Raw genomic sequence first — 23766 nt, forward strand, 5'->3', positions numbered from 1 at the left:
CAGAAGATTCCCCAGAATTGGAAGAGCTTTTAAGACGTCACCCTGTCTGTGTGAGACGGTCCTCACCTCCAAGGCCCCATTAATGTCGCTGTCAAAGAAAGATGAAGGGACGGTCGATTACGGTGACCTGTCTGGCCAGCTGTCAGGAAAAATAAAGAGTAGACAGCAGCGGCAAGGATCTCGAGATGTTCTATGTCCATTGGATTTTAGAACAATATGTCCAGGGAGCTCATGACTACAAGGAACTAAGGGAGGGGAGAATTTATCCTGTTGGTGATAGAAAAAGTTTCTTCCTAATTTCTCCCTTGTGGGGAATTTTACGTCCCTTTCTTATCACTCCTGGGGTGATGAGCAAATGTCTGCTTCTCATTCCTACAAACTGGCATTTTTCAAATGCTTCCGATTTTGGAAAAGCAGCATCACTTATATATTGTGGATAAAAAGGAGACCAGAGACCATCAAAAGGCCCTGCTTCCTCACTGCTCAGGTTTTGCTGCGAAATTACTTTGGGTGGCAAACTACCTTTCGGGTTTACTTTGAAGCAAACTTTGCACTCCTAGGTCCCCCCCGAAACTCTTTCGTGGACTAAGTCCTGCCCTCTGCCCTCAAGAGGAGAAAGTAAGGGGCTGAAGAAGCCTGGGAGTGCGACGGGGGGCACCGTCATGGAGGCCACAGGTCAGAGGTCACAGCTTCTCCAGGCAATGTTGAAATCTGTTCTTCCGGCCGGACTGAGGTGCTCTGTCGGAAAAGTCTGGTCTCTGCCAGATTTGCAATCAGATATGATAGGAGGATGGACTTGGGCATCAGATGTCCTGGAATGCTGGGTTCTCTGTTGATTTTTCGTCACAGGATGTGTCCCCACTTCTGTTCATGGGGACAGTGACACCCACATCTCCTGATGGATCAGGAGACTTAAATCAGGTAGTAGACACCCATGCAGTGTGGCTGAACGGGTACTTAGCAAGGGCGAGGCTGCTCTTATTACCGTTATATTCTTAGTAAGCTCCTTGAAACATTTTGAAAGGATAAAGATATTCCTCTATACAGTTTTCTTTCTTTCTTTTTTTTTAAGACTATTATTTATTTATTTATTTATTTGACAGACAAAGATCACAAGCCGGCAGAGAGGCAGACGGGGTGGGGGCGGGAAGCAGGCTCCCCACTGAGCAGGGAGCCTGATGCGGGGCTCGATCCCAGGACCCTGGGATCATGACCTGAGCCAAAGGCAGAGGCTTTAACCCACTGAGCTACCCAGGCGCCCCTCTGTACAGTTTCCTGGAACCTTAGCCAATTGCTAATCTGAGCCCAGATGACGAATAACAGACACTAGTGAAAGCTCAGAAACAGCTTGGCAGGCACAGGCCAGAGGTTTGCACAGACACGGGTGACAGTGGCCTGAGCACGTAGGTGGCGAGATCATGCATCTTTTTTATGATGGCAAAGATGTTGCACGTTCACACTATGGCCTTAAATGCATCGTGGTGATTGGCGTCCTACCTTCGGATTTGGGGACAGGTCAAAGGATCCGTACTCCCAAGTGCTTTCCGTGTATTAAGGGACAAGAGGAAAGATCATCCCTCCAGTTAGGTTCCATTGGCCTTCGAGAAGGACCCCTATGGGTGGGACGGCCCCCCGGGAGCGATGACAAAGTTCTGCCACGCGGGTCAGGGAGGAGCATCTCTGGTGTGTGGTCCCTCCTTCCACCGGAGAAAACGGGACAACTGAGCAGCGCCTGTTCTCAGCTCCCAAGTTTCTGTGTCACCCTTGCCAGCCACCCAGGCCAAAGGCCACCATTTCCTGGAAGATACGGTGGCCTGGCCCCTGCCCCTCTGGAGAGTAAATGGGCTCCTTGTTCTCAGATCTAGAATGAACTGGCCTGTGGGTGGCAGAGGCACATTGTCTCCTGTCTTGGCAGAGAGAATTACGGATGCCTTGGAAAATAAGGCATTTGACTCTTTTTGGACCCTGTTCCAGGCTGTTCCGCTGTGGAGACTCTGCATAGAGGGAGGTCAGCGTGGAGGCAGCTGGCTCGGAATTCTGGGTTCCCACTGAAAGGCCATCGAGCTTAACCCCTCGCATTGCGGGCCGGGCTCAGCAAGGTGCACTCTGGGAGGCTGAGTCAGGTCTGCGCTGCTGGCCGTGTCCCTGGGGAGGCATGCATCTCCACACCAGTTTCTGAGCTTTCACTAGTGTAAGAGCCAGGGAGAGTCCTGGAGACCTTCTAGGTCCCCCCCGGTTCTAACGAGGAGATTGTGTTGCCCCGGGAAACATGTGGGCATCACAGTCGGGAGAGGGAACTGACAGTTGGAGGCCAGGAATGGGGCTAAACCTGCCATAGCCCACGGCAGCCACGATCCAGCCCTAAGGGTTAGTGGTGCCCCGGCTGAGGGACCCCACTGCTCTAGGCTAAGGTCAGCTCTTTCGTTTGGCCGATCGGCATTTGAGGTCCAGATTGATGAAGTTTGCAAAAGTTTGCAAAAGTTCCAAGGCTTTCCAAGACGGTGCCAGAAGTCAGGTGGCCTGACTCTTAGAGTGAGCCACGTGGCCAGAAAGAGGAAATTCCCAGCCAGGAGCTTGTTGCCAAGTTGGGACCTTCTGCCCAGTCTCGCTCAGCACGCCCTGTCCCTTGGCCAGGCCAGCGTCCCAGACGTTGTCCGGGCATAGTGTGGCCGCGGGGTCTCTCAGCCACAGACTTGGCCCCATTTTACGGCAATGCCACACCACCGATCCCCAGGGATACAACCCGCCCTGGCCTTCCGCTTTGTTATCTGCTCAAGAAGGGTCCGCCCAGTTCCCAGGCCTGGCGGCTGTCAAAGGAGTGAGCGTGTGTGCCAAGTGTGGCACTAGAATCCGTCCCCACACACTTGGGGCCTGTCCCAGCAGCGGCTTTGGAAGCTTTGACCTACTTTTTTAGCAGTTCCGTCACTTGGCCTCTTTGGCCCTTAGGAATCCTCAGTGACCTTACCTATGAAATGGTAATAATCCCCGCCTTGCCTGTGTCCGCAGGAGGGGATCTGGGAATAAACGAATGGAAGAGGGGTGCCTGGGTGGCACAGTCGGTCAAGCCTCCGACTCTTGGTTTCAGCTCAGGTCACGATCACAGGGTCAGCGGATTGGCCCCCCCTGCCCGCCCCCGCATTGTCTGGCTCCACCCTCCGTGCTCAGAACCCTTGAGATTCCGCCTCGCTCTGCCCCTACCCCCCTCAAATAAATAAATAAATCTTTTTTTAAAAATGAGTGTAAGAAGAAGGTGCTCTGGAAACTGCCATTAAAGGGGCTCGAAACGACTCTTACTGCCTTTTTGGAAAAGAAAGCCAAGCAGTTCTCTCATCGCCCTGGACCAGCGCCAACCTAGGAACTTCCGGCCATGATGGAAGTGATCTATGTCTGTGCTGTCCGATGTGGTAGCCATTAGGCACGTGTGGCTATTGGATTTTTAATTAATTTTATTTTAATTAATTTAAATGTAAGTAGTCACAGGTTTTATATATATCAGAGTGTGGCCATGGACCATTAGCATGGGTTTTTTTTTTCCCTCTTTAATACTATGGTTTTTTTCCCCCAAAGCCATGGACATTTCAGACATTCTTGATTTTTTTTTAAATAAAGACAACAAAGCAATACTGATTTTTCTCATCTGTGTCACCAGCCCTTGGTGTTCACAACCTGGACAAAAGTCATTCACAGCTTAAGCCAACAGGGACCTTTAAACGGGACCCAGGCCCTGGCTAGAGAACTAGGGAACGGGGATTCTGGGAAGGAATCTGGAACACAGGAAGCTCACACGAATCTCGCTGGGCAGTGATGTCATCAATCTGACGCTTGAGAAGGCAGGCCAGGGCGTTTCCACACCTTGGTGACCTGATGTCTGGGGTTCCTGCCATGGAACCTGCCCTCCGAGCCAGAGACAAGGGTTCTTAAAGGACATGTGCCCAGGGGGGACTGGAGGGCGAGACGGGGAAGGGGAGGAAGCTGAGGGAGAGTCTAGGAGACGTGAGCCGGATTCTCTGGGGGACTCTGGAGGCTTCCTTATGTCCTACCATTGGTCGCGGCTGGCAGCAGGGGGCTAGACAGTCCCAACTAGCCCCTGTCTGTCGGCCACTGCTCATGGACTCTCTGAGGTGTGGGGGAGTCAGTTTCAAGGCTCCCCGCCTCGCAAAGAAGGTGCTCTGTGTGCCCTGCACCCCAGCACAGATGGGAAGCGCCCCACCTTATAGAGCATAACTCCATAGCCAAGACTGAGTCAGGTGGCTGTGGAAGTTTCTGTCTGAGTGCCAAACAAGCAAAAAGACTCCACCAAATACCAGGAGGTAGAGAGGGAGAGAGAGGAGGGGCCGGTGGTGCTCCGGTGTGCTTGAAACTGCCAGGCGAGGGATGGGACGGAGCAGCCTGTCCTACCTCACAGCTAGGCGGACAGTAATTTTCTCATTGGACTGGGAGCCAGGAAGAGCCTTGGGGGCTGGCCCCAAGTGGGGGGCTGCACCTTAGAAACCAGCCTGGCCCGTTGTTGGGCAGTTAAAGAGATGTTAGTCCTGAATCTGTCCAAATGTCCTTGCGTCTGCGGTTGGGAACCACTGAACGCGCTCTTCTGGTGACCCCCCAGGAGGAGATGTGACACGTCACTGTGGTCAGTCCTCTCCACCAGCCTTCCAGGAAAGGGATGAGGTGTTTATATCCTTCTAGTGCTCTGTCTAGAATTGCTTAGCACGAGTGGTGTGCCCCAGGCAAGATCCAGACGGAGGTCTGTCTGTCCTCCGTGCTTTTGCTGTGTCATCACACTGTCATTATTAAAGTTCTTGGGACAGAGCCTGAGCCCCATGCCTAGAGCCCTCCCACCAGGGCACTGGTGTGACATTTGGAGCGAAGCACCTGTCTGAGAAATAATACAGAAGGAGTGGAATGTTTACTTGCAAAATGGAAATTTGGGCTGTAATTTCAGGGCGCTCTCAGATCACTGTCCTAAGTTTGTCGAACAGTCTCAAGTTAAGACCCCCCCAAGTTAGATAGGGATAGACAGACAAATTCTTTCTGTCCAAGGCCAGGGAGTAAACAGTTCAGGCTTTGCAGGCCCATTCTATCTCCGATGCAGCTGCTCAGCCTGGTGGATGCATCCAGAAAGTGGCCATGACCATAGAGGAACAAATGAGTGTTCCAATAAAACTTTATTTACAGAAACAGGTGGTGGGCCAGATCTGGCCTAGGGATCAGAGCATGTCGACTGTTGGTCCAAGCTGAACCCCTGTTCAACATGGTTACTACTGTTTAGCAGAGCAGATTCTACCTGGCGAGGCACTCGTGAGGCCTGATCAGGTATGAAGTGCCTTCTGGAAGGGAAGAAAGCAATTCAGCATCTCTTCAGTATCAACTGGGTTACTGGGGTTCTGCTGAGCATTTAATATATATACTCTTGGGAGCATTTTCCCATCCTGAGGTCATGAGTGTCTCACAAACAAAAGATAAGCTCATCGTTCTCGGTCAACCAACGTGGGCTCCCACGTTCAGCACATTATTTATTGTGTCTTGCTTTTTGGTCTCCTGCTGTTGGTCCCTAAGTCACGTGCACAGCTAAGTGTGTCGGGGAGACAGGAGTCAGTCGGCATCTGGCGATTCCTGAGTCAGTGTCCATTCTCCAGGGGACTGTAAGCATCATGAGGGCGGGTCCCTGTCCTTTTCACTGACCCTCATGTCCTGGTACGTAGCATAGGGTCTGCCCAGCATGGAGCAGGCTCCTAGGAGATTCGGGTGAGTGAGTGGATTGGCACACAAATGAAGGGGCGTCAGGGCCGGGAGGGTGAGCTCGAGTGGTCCCCCAGGCCATTCCCGATGTAGCACTGTCCTGTCACTGCTGTGCTGTTCTGATGCTGCCAAGAGCGGACCTTCTGGGCAGCAGTGCCTCTGAGGTCCTGGGTGGGAACAGAAGCCTCAGGGGACCTGGGGAGGGTCCCCAGGGCAGGGGACAGAGAAAGGAAGGATTGCTGCTACAGAGAGGGAGGAGTGCTATTGAGTAATGAGTCCTGGCCTTCAGGAGCCTCACAAAGAGGGCTGTTTGGGTGAGGAACAAGGGGAGGCGTGGTCTGCAGTCGCCACCAGAAGCATAATGAATTGCACCAGGCAGCGGCCTGCTGTTCTGGGCTCCCCGGGCCTCCACCCAGATCTTTCCTTCGCATCAGGAAAAGCCATGGCTGCCCCCACCACGGAGACTGAAACCCAATTCATAATTTTCCTTTCCTAATTAGGCATGGGAATGATGGAGACAATTATTAATAATGTATTGGGTTTTTTTAATGCCCCCCTCAGGAGCCGGGCCTGAGAATGGTGTCTTGACGACAAGCAGCCACACTACCATCACGCTGGGCGCCGGGCCCAGAACGCCAGGCAGGAATAAATAAATCAGAGAAGCGAGTGTCCCATGGGGCTTGAGCTCCCTCGGGGCTGGGAGTCCGAAATGGAAGGGCATGGAGCCCCTCACCAGGACTTCAGCAGGGAGGTCCCGGACACCAGCGGGTGGAGGGAAAGAGGTGGGGGAGGAGAGGCGTGGGTGCCAGCCGCTGGTGCCCCCGTTCCTTCCCCTGCTGACCTAGGCCAACCCACATAGGGCCTTTCCATAGAGATTTCCCTCTTCCCCACGCTGTAGGGCTCAGCATCAATCTCATCTCCTCAAAGAAGCTTTCCTGACGCCCAGGGTGACACCGATGTCCCCTTTCCCACACGGCCTCCATCCCTCCATGTAGCCCCGTCTCCTTTGGTCCAAAGTGTATCTTCTGGCGTGTCTGGATTTGCTGGCTTGTTTCTGTCTGCCCTGGAGCTAGCTCTCTGGGTTCCCACCCCAGCTCCACCACCTGCCCCAGTGAGGTCTGGCACCTTCACAAACCGTTTCCCCCTCCTGGTCGAGCACTGCATTCGCCCCTGGGTGCGCCCTCAGCCCCCTGGCCCTGCGCTCCATTCAGACCCGGTGGGGAAACTGGCCTCCCCCCGCCGTCCGGGGCACGGGGTGGAGGTGCCTGGGGTGAAATGGCCGGCCCTGCACTGGCCTCACCTGCAGTTCCCAGCCCCACCAGACACCCAGCAGCTCCCGCATCCTGCTCAGCTGCTGAGCTCCCCCTTCGCGGAGACAACAGAAGCCACTGGAAGGAAGGAAGCGGCCACTGACCCCACCCTGTCACCCCGCCCACCCCCGCACACACCCCCTCACCTTTCCTACATATCGGGGACCCCCATCTGTGCAGGGGACCCAGCCCCTGTTCTGAGTCACACTCAGCACGCGCACACACGTGCGTGCATACACTCCATCTCCCATCTTATGAGCCCTCCCCGGCCACCACCTCCCCCACCCAGGCTCCCTGTTCCTACTCCCCTTTGCAACAAACCTCTGCCCCTGAGCTCTCCTACTTGTTATTTCCATTTCCTTTCCCCGCATTCTCTCTTAAGTGGCCCCACTCAGGCTCCCTCCACCACTCCCTCGTCCCTGCACCCGTCAAGGTCACGGTGACTGCCATGTTGCTCAGCCGGTGGCCGGCTCTCAGCCCCATCAAGCTCGCCTGTCGGCTGCAGCAGTCACAGCGGACCGCCGCCTCTTCTGTGACCTTCCCTGACTTGGCCGCCAGACGCCACGTTGCCTGTCCCCCTCCAGCGCTCACTGGCCTCTCCTCCTGCCTCCTCTCTCCTTGGTCTCTTCGCATGGAGGCGCCTCAGGGCTCGAGCCCGACCCGCTGCCCCGCTCGGTCCGCACTCCCGCCCTTGACCTCAGGCCTGGCTGCGGACAGCTCCCGCTTGTGCTCGCTTCGGAGCTCAGGGTCTCAATCCAGCGGCTCGCTCGCCATCTCTCGTGCGGTGTGACGGGATTGCCAGACCTCGCTCCCCGCCCGCACACCCAGAAGCATGCCCGGCCCCGGCCTTCCCTGTTGTTGATGGCAGCTCCATCCTGCCTCTTGCTCAGAGTCCCCCCTAACTCCTCTCTGACTCTCAGGCACACACGTCCATACTTCCATGAACTTGACCTTCCAGACATATCCGGAATCTGCCCTTAACTCCCACCTCTACTACTAGGCCCCATCAGAGCCACCATCCTGTCCGTCTTGGGCTATTGGCAATGACCCCCCAGCTTCCTACCCTCCCCCACCCTGACACACACACACACACACACACACACAGTCTACTCTAAACATAACGCAGTTGAGCCAAAGTGAAGTCAGACCACCCCTTCTCCAGACTCCAACAACACCTCACTTCTCAGTGTAAAAACCCAAAGGGCTCTCATCTCCCTGTCTTTCCCTTGTCTGCTTCAGCCCGGTCATGCGGGCCTCCTTGCTGCTCCTTGGACATGCCCTATCCCTGCTGACCTCAGGGCCTTTGCTTTGGCTCTTCCCCCAAGCACCTGCATGATGAACCCTTTTATCAGATCCCAGTCTTTGCTCACATGTTGTCCCTTGAAGCCGCCATGGCTGCCCTCGTTTCCATTGCCACCCACCCACTCTGCACCCCAGCACCCTCAGGCCCCCAGAGCTGCTCTGTGAGGGGTAAAAAAAGGACATGGCAGTGTCCACGAGGGAAAAAGCTCTTTCTATTTCCGTGCTTCTCCCGTAACAGCAAGGAGCCAGTTCTGGAAGCCCCCAGCAGTCTGTTCCTCAGGTGTCACTGGCCAGAGCTATATGATATGCCACCTCTGAACCGGTTAGGGGCAGGAGGACTGGAACGGGACCTACCATGCCGGGCTGACAGCACAGAACATCTACTTCCTGGGCTGGCCATGCCTCCCCAAGGCCTGAGCCCTGCGGGGGGTCGGGGGACCCAGAGGAACCTCTGGCCTGGGTGGTGGGCGGAATTGGGGAAACATCCCTGAGGGCGATTCTGTCCTGTACCCAAAGCCTGAGCCCGATTCCCATGGACGGAGTAGGGGGTGGAAGCCACGCCCTCAGCTGAAACACACGCGCTTGCTGTTTTCATCTGGGCGGGGCTCCGGAGGAGAATTTTCTGTCTGGAAATGCGGCTTATTTCAGAGGTTTGCATAGAGTGCCAGGGTCTGACCATGTATCTGCGGTTGTAAAGTCCGGCCACACACCCTGGCCCCTTCGGGTGGGAGATGAGGGAGCGGCCCACCCCCAAGTGGGCCACAGGGGAGGGCGGATGCCCCTGGCACAGGCCTCTCCGTGGGCCCCCTATGCCCGTGAATGGATGGCAGTGGGCCCAGTTGGAAACAATGGGCTCTGTGTGGGGGCAGGGGGTGGGGGAGGAGGCTGCCCCACACCCCTCCTTCCGCAGTGGGGCTGGGGACACCAAGGCAGAGGCAGGGACAGGGCCATCAGCCGTGCAGGAACTTCTGAGAACCCACATCCTTCTGGGTCCTTGGGGGGAAGACGTAAGGCAGGGCTGAGACGTGAGAACAAGTCCGCTGCTGAACTCCTCCCCGCCTCTGAGCCCCAGCCCCCTCCTTTGACCAAAGGTCCTTCAAAGAGGTTCTGTTGCCGCATGAATGTTTGAGCCCCAAGGACCCGGCAGTGTCACCAGGCGCGGACCAGCTTCTGACTGGTTTCCCACAGTCAAGGCTGAATGGGTCCTCTGGTCCGGGAGTACCTTCATGGCATCAGCCCCTCGAAGGAAGCTGGTCGCCGCTGGGGGGGCCCTCCACAGGCCTGCGTTCTGTGGTTGTGACCCACTGATGGACCAGGAGCGGGGCTGCCAGGGGTAGATCGCAGAGGGTGGCTGCGGGCCCATCTCCTGCCCGCACTATCAAGGGTAGCTTGGCGTGTGGCCCTTCTAGTCAGGAGTTGGTCAGGCAACGGGCAACCTTGGCATGAGTCACCAAAGACTTTGAAAGTTGGGAGAGAAGTCTCATGAGCCCCCAGAGGTCCACTGAACACGTCTGGTGTCACCGGCAGGGCCCGGCACTCAGGCTGCCCTCCAGAAACCTGTTGCTGCAGGAGTAAGTGGCTGTCCCCTCCAGGAGGCCACACTCAGGGTTAAGAGCCTCCTTCACAATGGAAAAATCATGTTAAAACGAAGGACAGGGCTATAACTAACTCCCTTCTAGGAACCACTAAAAAAATACCTTGCAAAACCGAATTGTTTCCCCCATGCTTGCTGTCCCTTTGATTCATCCGCGCCCCCCCCCACCCCGGGGACCCTCCTGTCCATCCAGCATCTCCCGCGTGCAGCCAGCCGGGGAGACACAAGTGGCAGGTCCCGGGTCACACATTAGTACGTGTTGAGTTGACCGTGAGTGCTGACGCAAACACACCTGGGTTCAAATCTTGGTCGTTCCGCTGGCTGTGCGGCCTCAGTTTCCCCACTTACAAAAGAGGGTATCAGTGGGCTCTGTGCCACTGTGACTTAGTCATGTGCCTCGGAATCAGGGCTCAGCAGATGATGGTTGTTTGTCTCAGAGCCCTCGAGAACCTTGCCTCTGCTGTCCCATCTCATGGTCACAGAAACTCGAAGCAATGAGGGGAAGGCTGTGGTCACTGAGAGCACCTGGGGGGATCTGCCCGATGTCCACAGCTCCCCTGGGGCACTGGGCCACCAGCCCACAGGAACCTTGCTGGTCTGCTCAGGCTCCTTGATTCTGTTCACTTCTGTCCACAGCTGCTCCTTTTCCAGACACTTCCACAAGGTGTGGGGGCATCTTGACCTCTTTTTTCATCTCTCTTCTAGCACTTGCCACTCCTGGAATTATATAATCGTTGGTGGATTTCCTGATAGGCTCTTGATTTTCCCCCTTGGGAGGGACCTCACTCCTTGAACTTGCTCACTCCCTGGAATCTAGGCTCCACTCCCTGACTTCACCCAGTGGGCTGGGCCCTGCTGGCTTCTGCCTTCTGCTGTTGGCAAACTCCCGGGCAGTAAGCTGGGGCAGCCAGAATTCCACTCCTTCATTTCTTGTCCTTCAGAGATCTGCACGCTTTGTTGCCCTGAGGTCTGCTCTTTTGAAAACCGTATTTTGTGGATGTTTCAGGCATGTGGAAGACAGCGAATCTGGCCTGGTTACTACATCTTAGCTGGAAGCAAAAGTCCCCAAACTAAGGGTTTTGTTTGTTTGTTTAAAGACTGATTTATTTTAAAGAAAGAGCATGAATGAGGTGGAGGGGGAGGGGCAGAGGAAGAGAGAGTCCCAAGCAGACTCTGTGCTGAATGAGGGGCCCGACTGGGGCTCGATCCCACGACCCTGAGATCACGACCTGAGTCAAAACCAAGGGTTGGACGCCCCACCAACTGAGCCACCCCGAGCGTGCCCCAAATAGAAGTTTAAATGATGCATTTCTTGACTGGAAAGAAAGCAGCGCCTTTGATAAAGCAAAACTGAGCCCGGGTGGTTCTACGTCGCGCTCTCTGGTTGTCACTTTTATCATTTTTATGGATGTCAAGAGAGTTTAATGAATACAGCAGGCTGAGCCTTATTAAGTCCCAGGAGACAGGGTGTTAAGACCCCTGAGTCGTCAGGACTGAGGTCAGGACAGCTCCTGCCTTTCTGTCAGTGTCTGCAGAATCTTGGCACCCAAGGAAGGGGGGTGGGCGGAGGGGCAGGGGGTGCGCCAGCAGCCTCCAGTCGGGGACTTCCCACGCTGCTTGCCTCAGCCTTCCCCCTGTGACCACCTGCCTCTCGCAGACATCGCCTTACCCCCTGATCCTTAGCACGAATGGCCTCCTCCCCTCAGCCGCAATGACTTTCACCTTGCACATTAGCAAATCCACACGTCTCGGCTGTTGGAGCCCGCTGGCTCCTTGAGCAAGTCAGCCAGGTTCTGGCCAGCCCCGCAATGATCCGTGGGCAGCTGGTTCCAGACCTGGTAAGGGCACAGTTTCTAGCGAATCCGTCTTTGCACTCCCAGATCCCGGCAATGTGCCAGGGATGCAGGTGCTCAGTAAATGGCTGGTGGCTGCAGGAATGAATGAATGAATGAATGAATGAGCACCTTGATGATGCTACCTTCTCAGATATGCACCATCGGTCTGCTCATGTGCTAAGCCTGTCACGTCTGCAAAGGAGTACTGACCACACCATAGGAAGGAAGTTCAGGAAGAGCTTAGTGTCCCAACCCTGGCCCTGCAAAAGATGTTTCTTGATCCCCAGTGTCCCTGCTTGTCCTTTTTCTGAAATGACACTTCTTAGCCTTCCTCCAGCTCCAACAGTCTCTGATCCTTCCTAATGCACAAAGAATGACCGGAGCTAGGATAAAGAAGGGTGCATTCTCTGAACACAAACAAGAGCTGTTTTCTTGGCGAAATCCAAGATTTATGCCCTGGACTAGATCCACAAAATTCCTCCCTCTTTTCATACGCATTAGCTTCCTGCCTTGAGTAGCTTCCCACAAGCATGTGCTGAGCAGTGCACTGCCGCATCATATCGGGGCCCCGAAGCAGAAGGACCCTCTCAAATCAGACTCCCCTCTTTCTGTGTCTATTGTGTCTGAACAAATGCAAGCAGGAAGGAAATCCGCCCTCGTTACCATTGGATGTAAAGACCATCACAAGGGGCGCTCGGAGATTGAGTGTCAAGTTCCAGACGAGGGTTAGAATCAACCCTTCTGTTTCCAGTTGATGGGATTTCTCAACAAAGGCCCTGGTGGCATTTTTGGAGGGATGATTCTACCTTGTAGGAATATCCCCATCACTGTTGTTTTCGGGAGCTCCTGGGCTTACTTACTGTGACAACAGATACAGCCCTCGACCCCGTATTTCCAAGTGCCCCCTTAAAGGGGGACTGCCCCCGGCTGAGGATACACACTGGCGATGTGAGCCCCAGCCACCTGTGGGCCATTGGTGGGCAGGTGTGAAGGTCCCCTTGAGACTTGGCCCAGAAGTGTTAGAGCCTAGGATAGAATCGACAGAAACCAAAATTACTTCCCTTTGCAATGAAAACAAGGAGGCAAGCCTTTTGGGGTTGGCACCCCAAGAATTCAACCCCTGTTGCATTTCAGACTGTCCTGCAGTGATCACTGTAGGGAAATGGGGCCTGGATTTACTCGGCTAAGCCAAGGACACCCCAAAACGAGTAACGAGGCGGGGAGGTGGGAGGGAACCGGGCTTCTCTTGGTGGGGAAAGAAAGGTTTGTATTTAATATTTCACAAAAAACAACAAAACAAAACAAAACCCTGAAGAAATTCATCACGACAAAAATGAAAATCCTCTTGAATCTCTTTTCCCTTGTTTTAGAGTTTGTTCCTATTTTGAATTTCCTATTCCGTATCTTCTCAAGTGTTGGGATTCCTAAAGGCCTGATCTTGCCCTGGCCGAGTGGCTGGTGACATCTCTGTCCTGGGCATCTCTCGGGAAGCGTTTCCAAATCTGCCTGGTTGTGCGCTGAGCTGAGCCCCACATCTGGGGACCTTGCCCTTGTTCACGGGGCTTTAGCACCTGTTCCTTGCAAAGCCCGCCATGGTTTTCTGTGCCTCCCTGCCCAGCTTGCACCAATGCCACAGTCTGGTAACAACTCCATAACCCATAACCACACGCCCTGCCGGTTCCTCTTTCCTCATTCCCGGCAGGCATGTGCAAGGGAAAAGGCACTTGGGAAAACAAGCATGGCGGCTCCTCATAAAGTTACCCACACCCCCCCCCTGGGACCCAGCGGGCCCACTCCCAGATGTTTAGCCAAGAAAAACACGAAGACATGTCTATACCACGTATGCAATTGTTTCTAGCAGCTTGAGCCACAAAAGTCAGAACCTGAAAACAGCCTAGGAATCCACAACAAATGGTGGTTTACTCACAGATGGGAATACCACTCCGCAACAGAAAGAAAGCGAGAAAGAAAGAAAGAAAGAAAGAAAGAAAGAAAGAAAGAAAGGAACTTCTTTCCGCAAAAGAAATTTGTAGATGAATCTCAAAAACATTTTGCTGAACAAAGGGAGCAAAAAAAAATACACACTGCCTGGTTCCATTTTCTGACTTTCAAGAACACGCAAATCTAATCGATGATTTAAGAAAGCAGAGTAGTGGTGGCCTGTGGGCAGGGATTGACTAGAAGGAGGCCCGGGGGAAGTTTCTGGGCTGATGGAAATATTCTGTGCCATGACAGCGGTGTGGCTCAGGCCCGCGGACGTATTTGTCAAAGCTGATCTGACCACACACTTCCGATGGGTGAGAGTCCCCTGTGGGATTTACACCTCGATGATTACGGCAACAACAACATCCATGACAAAAATGACGATGGGGATGAAGCCGTCCGTGGTATCCTTGGGAGATCATTCATTTATTCCCCACGTGTTGTGGCGTCCCTGAAGGTGTCTGTTATTCAGGGCACACAGAGCCTGGGGCATGGTTTGTATCCTTTACATACAATCACTGGTCTTGAAGACGTGTCCAGAGCTAGTAGGTGTCTATCTGTCCATCTATCTGTCCTCACTTGCTCACCAGCCCCTCTCCCTTTCCCTTTCTCCCGCTTCTCCCTTCTTCTTTTTCTCTTGCCTCTCCGCCCCCCCCCCCAAATTTCTTTTGCAATTTGTGGCACCTGTCTCCAGTTGTGTCCGGACCTTTCAGAGCCTCTGGGATGAGGCAGTGTGATGTCTCTGCTTTTCTCAGAAGAGTGAAGCAGGGGGAGGACAGGTTCATCTCCCAGAGACTCCATGGATTGAGTAATGACCAAAAGGCCCAGTGGCATCCAGGGTCAGATTCTTTGTCAGTGACAGACTTTTCCAGATTTTGGCCACCCGTCCACCTGCCTGAGCCAGCTGCGGAAGCAGCTGCGGGTCCTCACTGCATGGGCCACATCCAAGAAGGGACAGAGCCTGCCTCTTAGAAGGAATCGGCTTCCCACACTTTCTCTCCTTCCTCCTGCCCGGTGCGTCCTGGGAGCCCTGCTCCCCACCCCCACCCTGGGAGGAAGTGGATTTAATGCCTCAACTGAGAGAATGAGATGTTCTGTTATTTTTCATGGGAAATTAAACCTGACCCTGCTGTCAGTTAGCTCATGCCAAGGGAGGATGGATGGCCCGGGCCTCGGCGCTTCACCCCTGCTCAGAGCACGTGTCTGGCTGGGGGCCAGCCATGATGTCACCTGCCGGCGGGGTGGGGGTGGAGACAGTGGGACAGGTCCCGGAGCCTTCATCCTGGAAAGGCGGGATGAGGGGGAGGCCACACCCTTCGTGTCACCCACAACGGTCCCTCTCTGACGCAGCCGCCACCTGCTCCTCCCACCCCAGGGAGATTCAGCGTGTTACTGTCTTTCAGCCCCCAACTCTACCTCGTGCCCCGCGGAGGAAAGCTGGTGGTCGGGGCTGGCCATCGTCATCGCGGTATGTTGCGCTTCCCTGGTGTTTCTCACCGTGCTCGTCATCATTTGCTACAAAGCCATCAAAAGGTGAGTGCTCACAGGGCTCTGAGCCTGGAGGGGGCTCTGCCCGGGCCGGGGGCCACTCTGTCCACCCCTACATGTTTCTTCAAGCCCTGAACATTGTTAAGCATTTAATAAGCAGAAAAAATGTATAGTGAATGCCTGTCTATCTATCTATCTATCTATCTATCTATCTATAGTGACCCCACCTGGAAATAACAGGCCCTGCCTTGGGGACCTCACTCCAGGCGCCTAGGACCCGGGAGTCTGCATATCCTTGCAGGGTTGGGGATGGAGCCACCGGAGAGAGGCGCCATATTGGTTTGGCTTCTAAATGCAGACACCGGTTCACAACAAAAAAGGACCAACTCACTCTGCCTTTCAAAAATGATCACCAGTCACTACCCGCCTTGTAGAGCTGGGGTCTGCAGCTGAGTGTGGCTGCCTTTGGGGTCTGAGGAGGTTTAAGCTGTATCTGGGGCCCCTAAGTCTGGTAGAATGGGCCGTGGGGTGAACGCCTCCTGCCCCCACAGGAATGACGGCATAGCACCTCCCCCGTAGGTCCCCTGACCTCCAGGCTGCCCGGCCTCCAAAAAATGTCCCCCTCACCCCAGCTTCCCCAGAACTCTGGGGAAGATAGTGTCAAAAGACAAACAAAAATGTTGCAAAACACCTAAAGGTCCTAGGCATTGTTCATTATATTTCTAATAAAGGTTTTGAAATTTCCCAGAGGCCCAAACTTAGGGGGTCTCTATTAAGAAAAATCCTAACATCTAAACTATTTCACTTTATCCTTTTGATTCATTGTTCTATGTGATTTCACTTGAATGATTCAAAAGCAGAAAGAGTAAAATATCGGGTTAAAAGTCTGACAACGAGGCGTGGAGGGGGCCCTGCCAGATGGCAAGACACGAGGAGGACAGGGCCCAGGCACAGCAGCTCCAGGTAGACCGGCCAAGCCCTGGGGATCTCCGTCCGGGCCAAGAGCCCCTTCCACCCCCTGCTCTCAAGCTGCCAGATAATGTCCAAAAACCATGACAAGCCGCCAGGGAGTAGCTGTGGCCCAGCGTCTCCAGCAAGTGGGGGAGGGGCAGGGGGGCTCCTGGGCCCCCTAACATTCCCTTCGTTCATCTTTGTCGCACCTTTTTCCAATCTGCTGCATTTTACAGACGAGGAACCACGTTCAAAGGGGGTGAAGGGAACTGCCCAGGATGGTACAACCAGGGAACAGTGGACTCCAGACTTGAACATGACTCCAAAGCCCAGCCCTGACCGTGCCTCTGTATCACTCGTACTGACCGAAGAATAGACCTCATTAGTCCGGGCTGCCCTTCCTCAAGGGCGCCCGGGTACCTGGGGCATGGCTGTGCTCCTTAGAGGATAGGAGGATGCAGACAGAAAGGCCCGAGTCTTCCAGACCCTGCAGTTCAGGGGAAGGCCTGGCCTTGGAAACCAAGGTAGATGCATTGGAAAACTCCCCGGGGACACAGCCAGCCCAATTCCCAGGTGGCTCACGGGCACCTACTGTGTGTCGGGCTCTCTGAGGACAGAGACAGATAAGATCCAGACTGTGCCTGTGGCAGCTCACCTGACTGAAGGGCGGTGGGGGGTAGATACGCACATGACCATGACCGCAGTACAAGGCGGGTGGCGGAGGCTATGGGAGGCTTGCTGGCAGCCTCTGGCAGTGCCCAGAAGAGTCATGGCTAACTCGGATCCAGATGATAGAGCATTTGAGCTGAGAGCCTGCTGCTGTGGGAGGACACTTTTGAGAAGCAGAGCAGGGAGGCTTTCCAGACCAAGGCACCTGTGTGAGCCGAGGCGCCAGGACACCAGGAAGCTCCTGGGCTGTGGGAGATGAGGTTGGAGGGTGTGCCTGATGGGGGAGGGGCTTGGCCCACCAAGGCGAGCAGCTTGCTGGGACTTGGAAGGCAAAGGGAGCTACTGGAGGTTTGCCAGGAAGGGCATCCAAGACTCACCAGTAGCCCTGCTAGGGAGGGGGCCACTGTCCCCCTCAAGGACGCCCCTCCCACTGGCCTTCCCCTCAGAGACAGGCAGCATTCTCAGGCCACTTCCCTGTCTGCCCCAAACTTCTGAAGAAACGTGCTGTCTGTTCCAACATCAGGAGGGCAAGAGGAGAGCTAACTCACATTACTAGCTGACTGTGGCCGTGGTGGGCTTGGTTTCAGCGGAGCTGGGGGTCTCCCAGGAGGGTGTGGGGGGGGTGCACCTTCACCTCCCCTCAGAGCAGCCTTAGGGGCCTCCTGTCTGCGCTCTGTCCCCTTGCACAGGCTCTGAGCTCTTGGTTCCGGGATCTGTCAATGGCCTGGAAAGACACAGAACTCAGGCCCCATGGTTCAGTGGATCCCTTCCAGGGATGTGGGCGAAGCTCATTTCCAGAGGTGTGGGCGGGGCTTCCTCCAGGAGTGTGGGCGGGGTTCCTTCGCTGGGTGTGGGCGTGGCTCCCATGGGGGGTGTGGGCGGGGCTTCCTCCAGGAGTTGGGGCTGGTCCTGGGAATAAAGGGGTTGGGTGAAGCACTCCAGGACCAGTAGCAGTGGGGGCCATCAGCGCCCTGAGGACCAGGGCAAGGGGAGGAAATGGTGCCACAGGAACTAGAGAGCCTGGAGAGCCTGAGGAGACTCAAGAGGGGCCGCTTAGCAGGAGCTGTGGTTGGAACAGATGGAGATGGGCCCTCAAACAGGAAAGGTAGGGGAGACACAGCCCACCCTCTCCACCCTCCCTCGTCTCCTGAGGGTGCCTCTCACTGGCCAAACCTGAGGAACAGGGGCGCCCAGGACACGCAGTGGTAGGCGTCAGCCTCCCAGGGCATAGGGCAGGGGGAGGACGGAGTGGGTGCTGGGGGCAGATGTAGAGACGAGGACCCCGAGCACGGTGTCCGCTCCGCCACAGCCCCTCGCCGGCCCCGGCACAGGGGAAGAAGACCCAGCCCTCATCATCCCAGCCCACGAGGACAGACTGTGACTGGAAGGGGCTCATTCAGGGTCAAGTGGAGGCAGAAACAGAGGCCAACACTCCCAGAACTGGCTTGAAAGGAGGCCTGTGTGGGAGAGGCTTAACCCCTGGGGGGAGGGAGAAGGGGGCAGCCCAAGTTAGAGCTGTGTCGGGGAGCAGATGGCCCCTGCCGCTGCCCGGGCTGACCTCTGCCGGGGGCGGTAAGAGATAGCATCTTGCCAGCCAGCTGTCTGTCTGCATTTGTCTCCAGAGTCAATGGAGGATTTCTTGCTCATGGCCAATTCTTTTTGGTTAATAATTCATTTGAAACATGCCTCTTCTCTCAGGAAACAAAAGCATTTCATGTCACTGTAAAACCATTAAAAGGAAAAGTCAGTGATAAACCCGGGTCTTTTTTTAACTCTCACAGCCTGGAGTCCTAGGGGAGGATTTCTGAGAGATCCTTGTGAATGGCCCCAACACAGCCTTTGGGAGCCAGGTTGCTGGGAGGATGGTTCTAGAACCAGTGGGGTAGCAAGGTGGCTCTGGAGACGCCAGCTTGGCTTGGCATCAGGGATGCAGGCTGCAGGGTCCACAGGCCTCCACAGGAACGGGAGGAGGCAAGAGCAGGTGCAAAAGATGTACCCTGCGGTGCTCTCACTGGCCATGACCTTGGGAGGTGGGGTCAAACCAGCACTTCCTCTTCACAGACTCAGTGAATCAAACTGCAGCCTGTGAGTCAGCAAATGCACCCAGAGTCCCAGCTCTGAGCTGGGTGATTGTGGTGCCCTGGGGTTCGGGGGTGCTCTAAAGCGGGGAGCCCAAGGAGGGGCACCTCCCCCAGACCCAGGGCCCTGAGAGGTTTCCTGGAAGGGGAAGGGAGTTCGTCAGACCAAGGGGCTCAGAAGGGGAGCTGCTCACCCTGGGACTAGCTCATGCAGTGGCCCCCAGGTCCCCTGCCAATGACCCCAAACTCTGCCGGGTACCCGGCCATGGGAACCCACACAGCTCACCCTTCAGTGGCCTCCTTGCCATAAACATGCCATGAGCAGCTTCTTTTTTTCCTTTTAAGATTTGTTTATTTGAGAGAGAGTCCCAAGCAGACTCCGAGCTGAGCATTGAGCCTGATGTGGGGTTAGATCCCAAGACCCCGAGATCATGACCTGAGCTGAAACCAAGGGTCAGCCTGAAGGGCATTGTGCCCTTCAGGCTCCTTTATTCCCAGCTGCAAGGGTGATGGAGCCCCAGAGCCTTTGGGTGCTCTGTACCCTCGTGCCTCCCCTCAGGCCTCCTCCCCGCCCCCAGGGCTGGCACGCACATGGCCTCAGACAGCCTGGAGTTGTTCCAAGAACCGGGACTGGGAGTCCAGACCTCTGAGCTCCGTCCTCAGCTGCCTCCCAGCTCAGTGAGGGACACTGCCTTCCCCTGTTCCCTTACCCGGAAAACGAGGGTCCTCTTAGTCTCTGCCGGCTCCTGAGCCTCTGTTTCCACCCCTAGATGGCCAGGGGACAGCCAGTAGGACATTTCACTGCTCAGAGGTATAAATGCTGACGGAAATGCTTGCCAAGGTCTAGGTCAGGCAGTGGGGCTGTGCTTGGCATGGGGGCTCCCGTCGTGGGTGCTTTGGGCACAGTCCCCGCCCTCGAGACGCACACCTCGTAGCGGGGAGCAGTCGGTGTTGAACAGACCACCCTCGGGAGAAGAGTGTCCAGAGGGACAATCCAGGGGAAATAATGGAAAGCCGACACAAGGAAAGAAGATGTTGGTCCGGGACAGGGAGGAGACCTCCAACAAGCAGTGATTGGTGGGAGTCACCAAGACAAAAGGCCAGGACATAGGGAGGAGGCCCAAGCCTCAGAGCCCTGCCAGGTTGGCGGGAGGAAGATCACAGGCCCATGGACTCTGTCCTGGGGCACGTTTGCACCTTCTCTGACAGCCACCTCGTTCGTGCAGAGAACACTTGTGCTGCAGAGAGATGACGCCCATCCCCACCAGGCCCCCTGCCGTGAGTCACCCCCACACCCCAGGCGCACCAAGAGCACCTTTCCTCCTCCTCCGGCCATCTGTGCATGGCACGGACCTTCACCTTCTGCCATCGATTTGCCATTAAGCCTCTTGATGGCCGTCTCACTCTGATTTACAAGGTACTGGCAGACAGGAGATAAGAGGCTGCAGATGGGCTGTGGCCAGTCCTGCAAACTGTTGCTTGCAGGCAGGGGGGCAAGCGTGCTGCTTGTGAGAATGAGCTCTGTTCCGAGCGTGCCCGGGCACACACACACTGTCGCCGGGCCTTGGTGCTCCTCGGCTTGGACTTCAAACACGTATGGAGCGCCTACTGTATGCTGGGGACTAGACTAGGTGCGAGGGATAGAGACACACAGGAGGAGACCTCACCCCTTCCCTAGTGGGGTACATGGATTATATAACACATACCCGCGCACGCACACGTACCTGGGTGGCTCAGTCCGGTAGGCGTCTGCCTTCAGGTCAGGTCCCCATTCCGGGGTCTTTGGATCAAGCCCTGCATCCCACTTCTGGCTGAGTGGGGAGTTCGCTTCTCTCCCTCCAACCCCCCCAACCCCACGCCCCGGCTCAGGCTCTCTCTCACTCTCTCTCTCAAAATAAGTAAAATCTTTTTTTAAAAATAGCTGCTACGCAAATAAATAAATAAATAAGGTGCTTTTTAAAACCTGAGTGCTACAAAGGAGGGTGGAAATCCGAGAGAACTGGGGAAAGAGAGGGGGTGCTCCCGCACCCCAAGAGTCAGGAGTGCCGTGCCTGCCTCCTGACATGGCTTTATGGTTGGAAAGAAAGGTTAGGGCTTCCTACATCCACAACCACCTTTTAAAATTTTTATCAAGGTAATACACACACGTGGTTCAAAACATCAAACGTGCTACAAGCCTGTTAAGAAAGACAGTAGTCCCCCGGCTGTCCCCCTCTCTCCCTGCAGCCACATTCTTGGGAGACAAGGGCTTCTGGGTGTCAGCGGTTCTGCTCTCTCTCTCCATGCTCTGAGCGATGTGTGTATGACTGAGGGTTTTCTTCCCATTTTGCACCTTATCTGTTGACTTTCCAAGAAGAGAGGCTCAGCAGCCTCCCACGGCCCACAGATGCATAGAACACCGCCCCGTCCCTGTCCCCCTCCCCTGTGCACAGGGGCCTCCCCGGTGGCGGTCATGACGAGCGGCTGCCTTAGCACAACAGCGTACTGTCTGCAGCCCAGTCCCCTCATGTGCAGCCGGGTGCTTGCTGCCCTGGAGTCAGCGACACCTCCTCTCCCTGGGCGCTGCTACCTCAGGTGATCCATCCCGAGGTGCCGGGTCTGCCTGGAGGACCAAGGAGTGGGGGAAGTGACTTTCCTATGGGATCTGAGCCAGAATGAGTCAGACCGTCTGTGTCAGGGGAGCAAACTTGAGTCCCGGCCAGGGAAGAGAGTTGGCTGGGGTTCCAGCCCCCCTCGGTGTTCCTCGAGCTCCCTCGAGCCACACGCTGCTGCTGTTCCTCTCCCAGCTCAGCCCTTCCTGCTCCTCACTCGGGCCCCAGTTCGAACGCCACCTCCTCTGACAGCATCGCAGGCCACCCTAGATCCTTCTTCCCTGCCCCCGCCCTGCAGCTGGACCTTTCCGATTTACGTTTCTGCTTTCTGCTCTAGGCAGGTTAGTGTTGGTGTTTTTGCGTGCATGTGCCCCCGCATGTGTGTGAGGACCTTGTGCACGAGCACGTGCGCACTTGCACACACATCAGAGCAGGGAGCCGTTGTGTTGTCTCCCTCATCTCGCTCCCCTGTGGTGCGTAGTCACTCTTCTATGACCTTCTGTGGCTTGAATGGAGGCTTGTTGACACAGACTTGCCAGATTCTTCCTTCTATCTATTTATTTATTTATTTAAGAGAGCGTGAGCTGGGGCGGAGGGGCGGGGCAGAAGGAGAGAGAATCCTAAGCAGACTCCCCGCTGAGCACGGAGTTGGGGGGGGGGTTTGATTTCCCAGCCCTGAGATCATGATCTGAGCTGAAATCAGGAGTTGGATGCTTAACTGACTGAGCCACCCTGGGGCCCCCAAATCCTACCTTTTAGATTAGCAAACATTATGGAGAATTTCAGTGGACTCCGTTTTTTTCTCTCCGCCTGGGTAAGGGAGGTAGAATCTGCCTTACCGGAAGACAGCAGGCCCGGGTTTTAATTGCTTGGCCCCTCCCCTCCGCCAGTTTGGGCTTCCTCCCCCCTCTGCCAGCTCTGCTCCCCTCCCTCCAAGCCCCAGTAGTGCCTTTTGTCTTCTTGCTGTCCTCTGGCTGGGGGCTGGCGCGCGTGCGCAGTGACTCAGCGCCCCCTCCCCATGCCCCGAGTGACCTGCCTCCCACCCCCTGGGCCTGACATACTCAGGCAGTTCTTCCCCCTACCCTCGCCATCTGCTGCCTCCCCTTCCTCCCCGGCCCCAGTGCACACAGCCCGGCCCTCTCCCCCTGGCCCTTGCAAGCCTGCACAGTCAGCATCAGAGCGGGTAAGGAGGAAGACAAGACGAGGCAGGGCCTAGGGACTGGGGACAGGAGTGGAACATTCTCATCCAGCCGCATCTCGCATGAACTTCCGGAAGCGAGACATTCACCTTGAAGGCACCTCGGATCCCCGGGGTCTGGAGTCCAGAGCTCTGTCTGCCAAAATCTCTTGGGCCGGCGGGGCCCATTGCAGTGACTGGACACCGGGGTCCCAGCCGTTCCCATCTGTCACTGCTCCCTGCTGCCCCTGTAATGACAGCACCCCCCAGGCACCAAATCCAGCCTCTCCGGCTGGCCATCAAGAACACCACGTCTGACTGTACTGTGAGGTGAGTCAAAGCTCGTGTGCTTCGAGGAGGGACCACCTCTGCCGAGTGCTGCACACAGATACGTGACCGTGACTGCTCCGAGACCCTCTTACCTCCTTCAGGACCTCGGCTGGATTCGGGCAGTGGAGTTTTGGGCTTTGTTGCAGGACCAAGACTCAGTCTTCCAACTCCGGAGCTGGTGGTCTTTCCTCTGGGGCCCACCGTCACCCTCCAGGTGGCCCAGGGCTTGCTTTTCCCCAGTGGTGGGGTCAACACCCAGGCTTCTCTGGAGTCCCCCAGGCAAGGGTATCTCTCGTCCTTATCACTTGCACAATCCGCCCTCCAAAGAGAGGAGATGGGGCCCGGAAGGGGCCCCATCTGCCTGGGGCCGAGATGCTCATTTGGGCTCATTTATGCCCCTTCGCCCTGCCACCAACAGGAGACCCACCTGCTGTTATGGGAGATCGAGGTCCTGATGGTGGGAAGCAGGCAGCAGCGGTTAGCAGCTTTGTACGGTGGGGGTGGGTGGGCAGGAGGGGGACATGTGGCGCTGAGGCCAGTCATGGCCAGAAAGGCAGGCAGACAGGGCACGCTTGGCACTCATGGGTGGGAGAGCCAGAGGGGTCCATGCTTCTCGGGACCCTTTTGACTCCAGGAAGCTCCATCCCTCCCTGAATTCCTCTCTGTAGACTTGCTGGCTGGAGCTTGTGGGACCGGACGAGGGGTAAGGCAGGAGTTCTCGA

General features: G+C 55.8%; 1 protein-coding gene across 7 annotated transcripts in view; it reads left to right on the plus strand.

Moving 5' to 3' along the window:
- Window positions 1-23766, plus strand: part of PRIMA1 (proline rich membrane anchor 1) — a 61238-nt gene that overhangs the window by 29545 nt on the left and 7927 nt on the right. For 3 of the 7 annotated variants that reach the window (XR_014312401.1, XM_082733318.1, XM_082733320.1), the window contains exon 3: window positions 15164-15293. Coding sequence is in view for 4 of the 7 variants with exons in the window: in XM_082733318.1 (XP_082589444.1) it covers window positions 15164-15293 (130 nt within the window). In the remaining 3 variants the exon portion in view is untranslated. The other 4 variants (XR_014312399.1, XR_014312400.1, XM_082733321.1 and 1 more) reach the window with 3 other exon arrangements.

This window comes from Mustela nivalis (assembly GCF_964662115.1).
Source record: "Mustela nivalis genome assembly, chromosome: 6".
NCBI lineage: Eukaryota > Metazoa > Chordata > Mammalia > Carnivora > Mustelidae > Mustela > Mustela nivalis.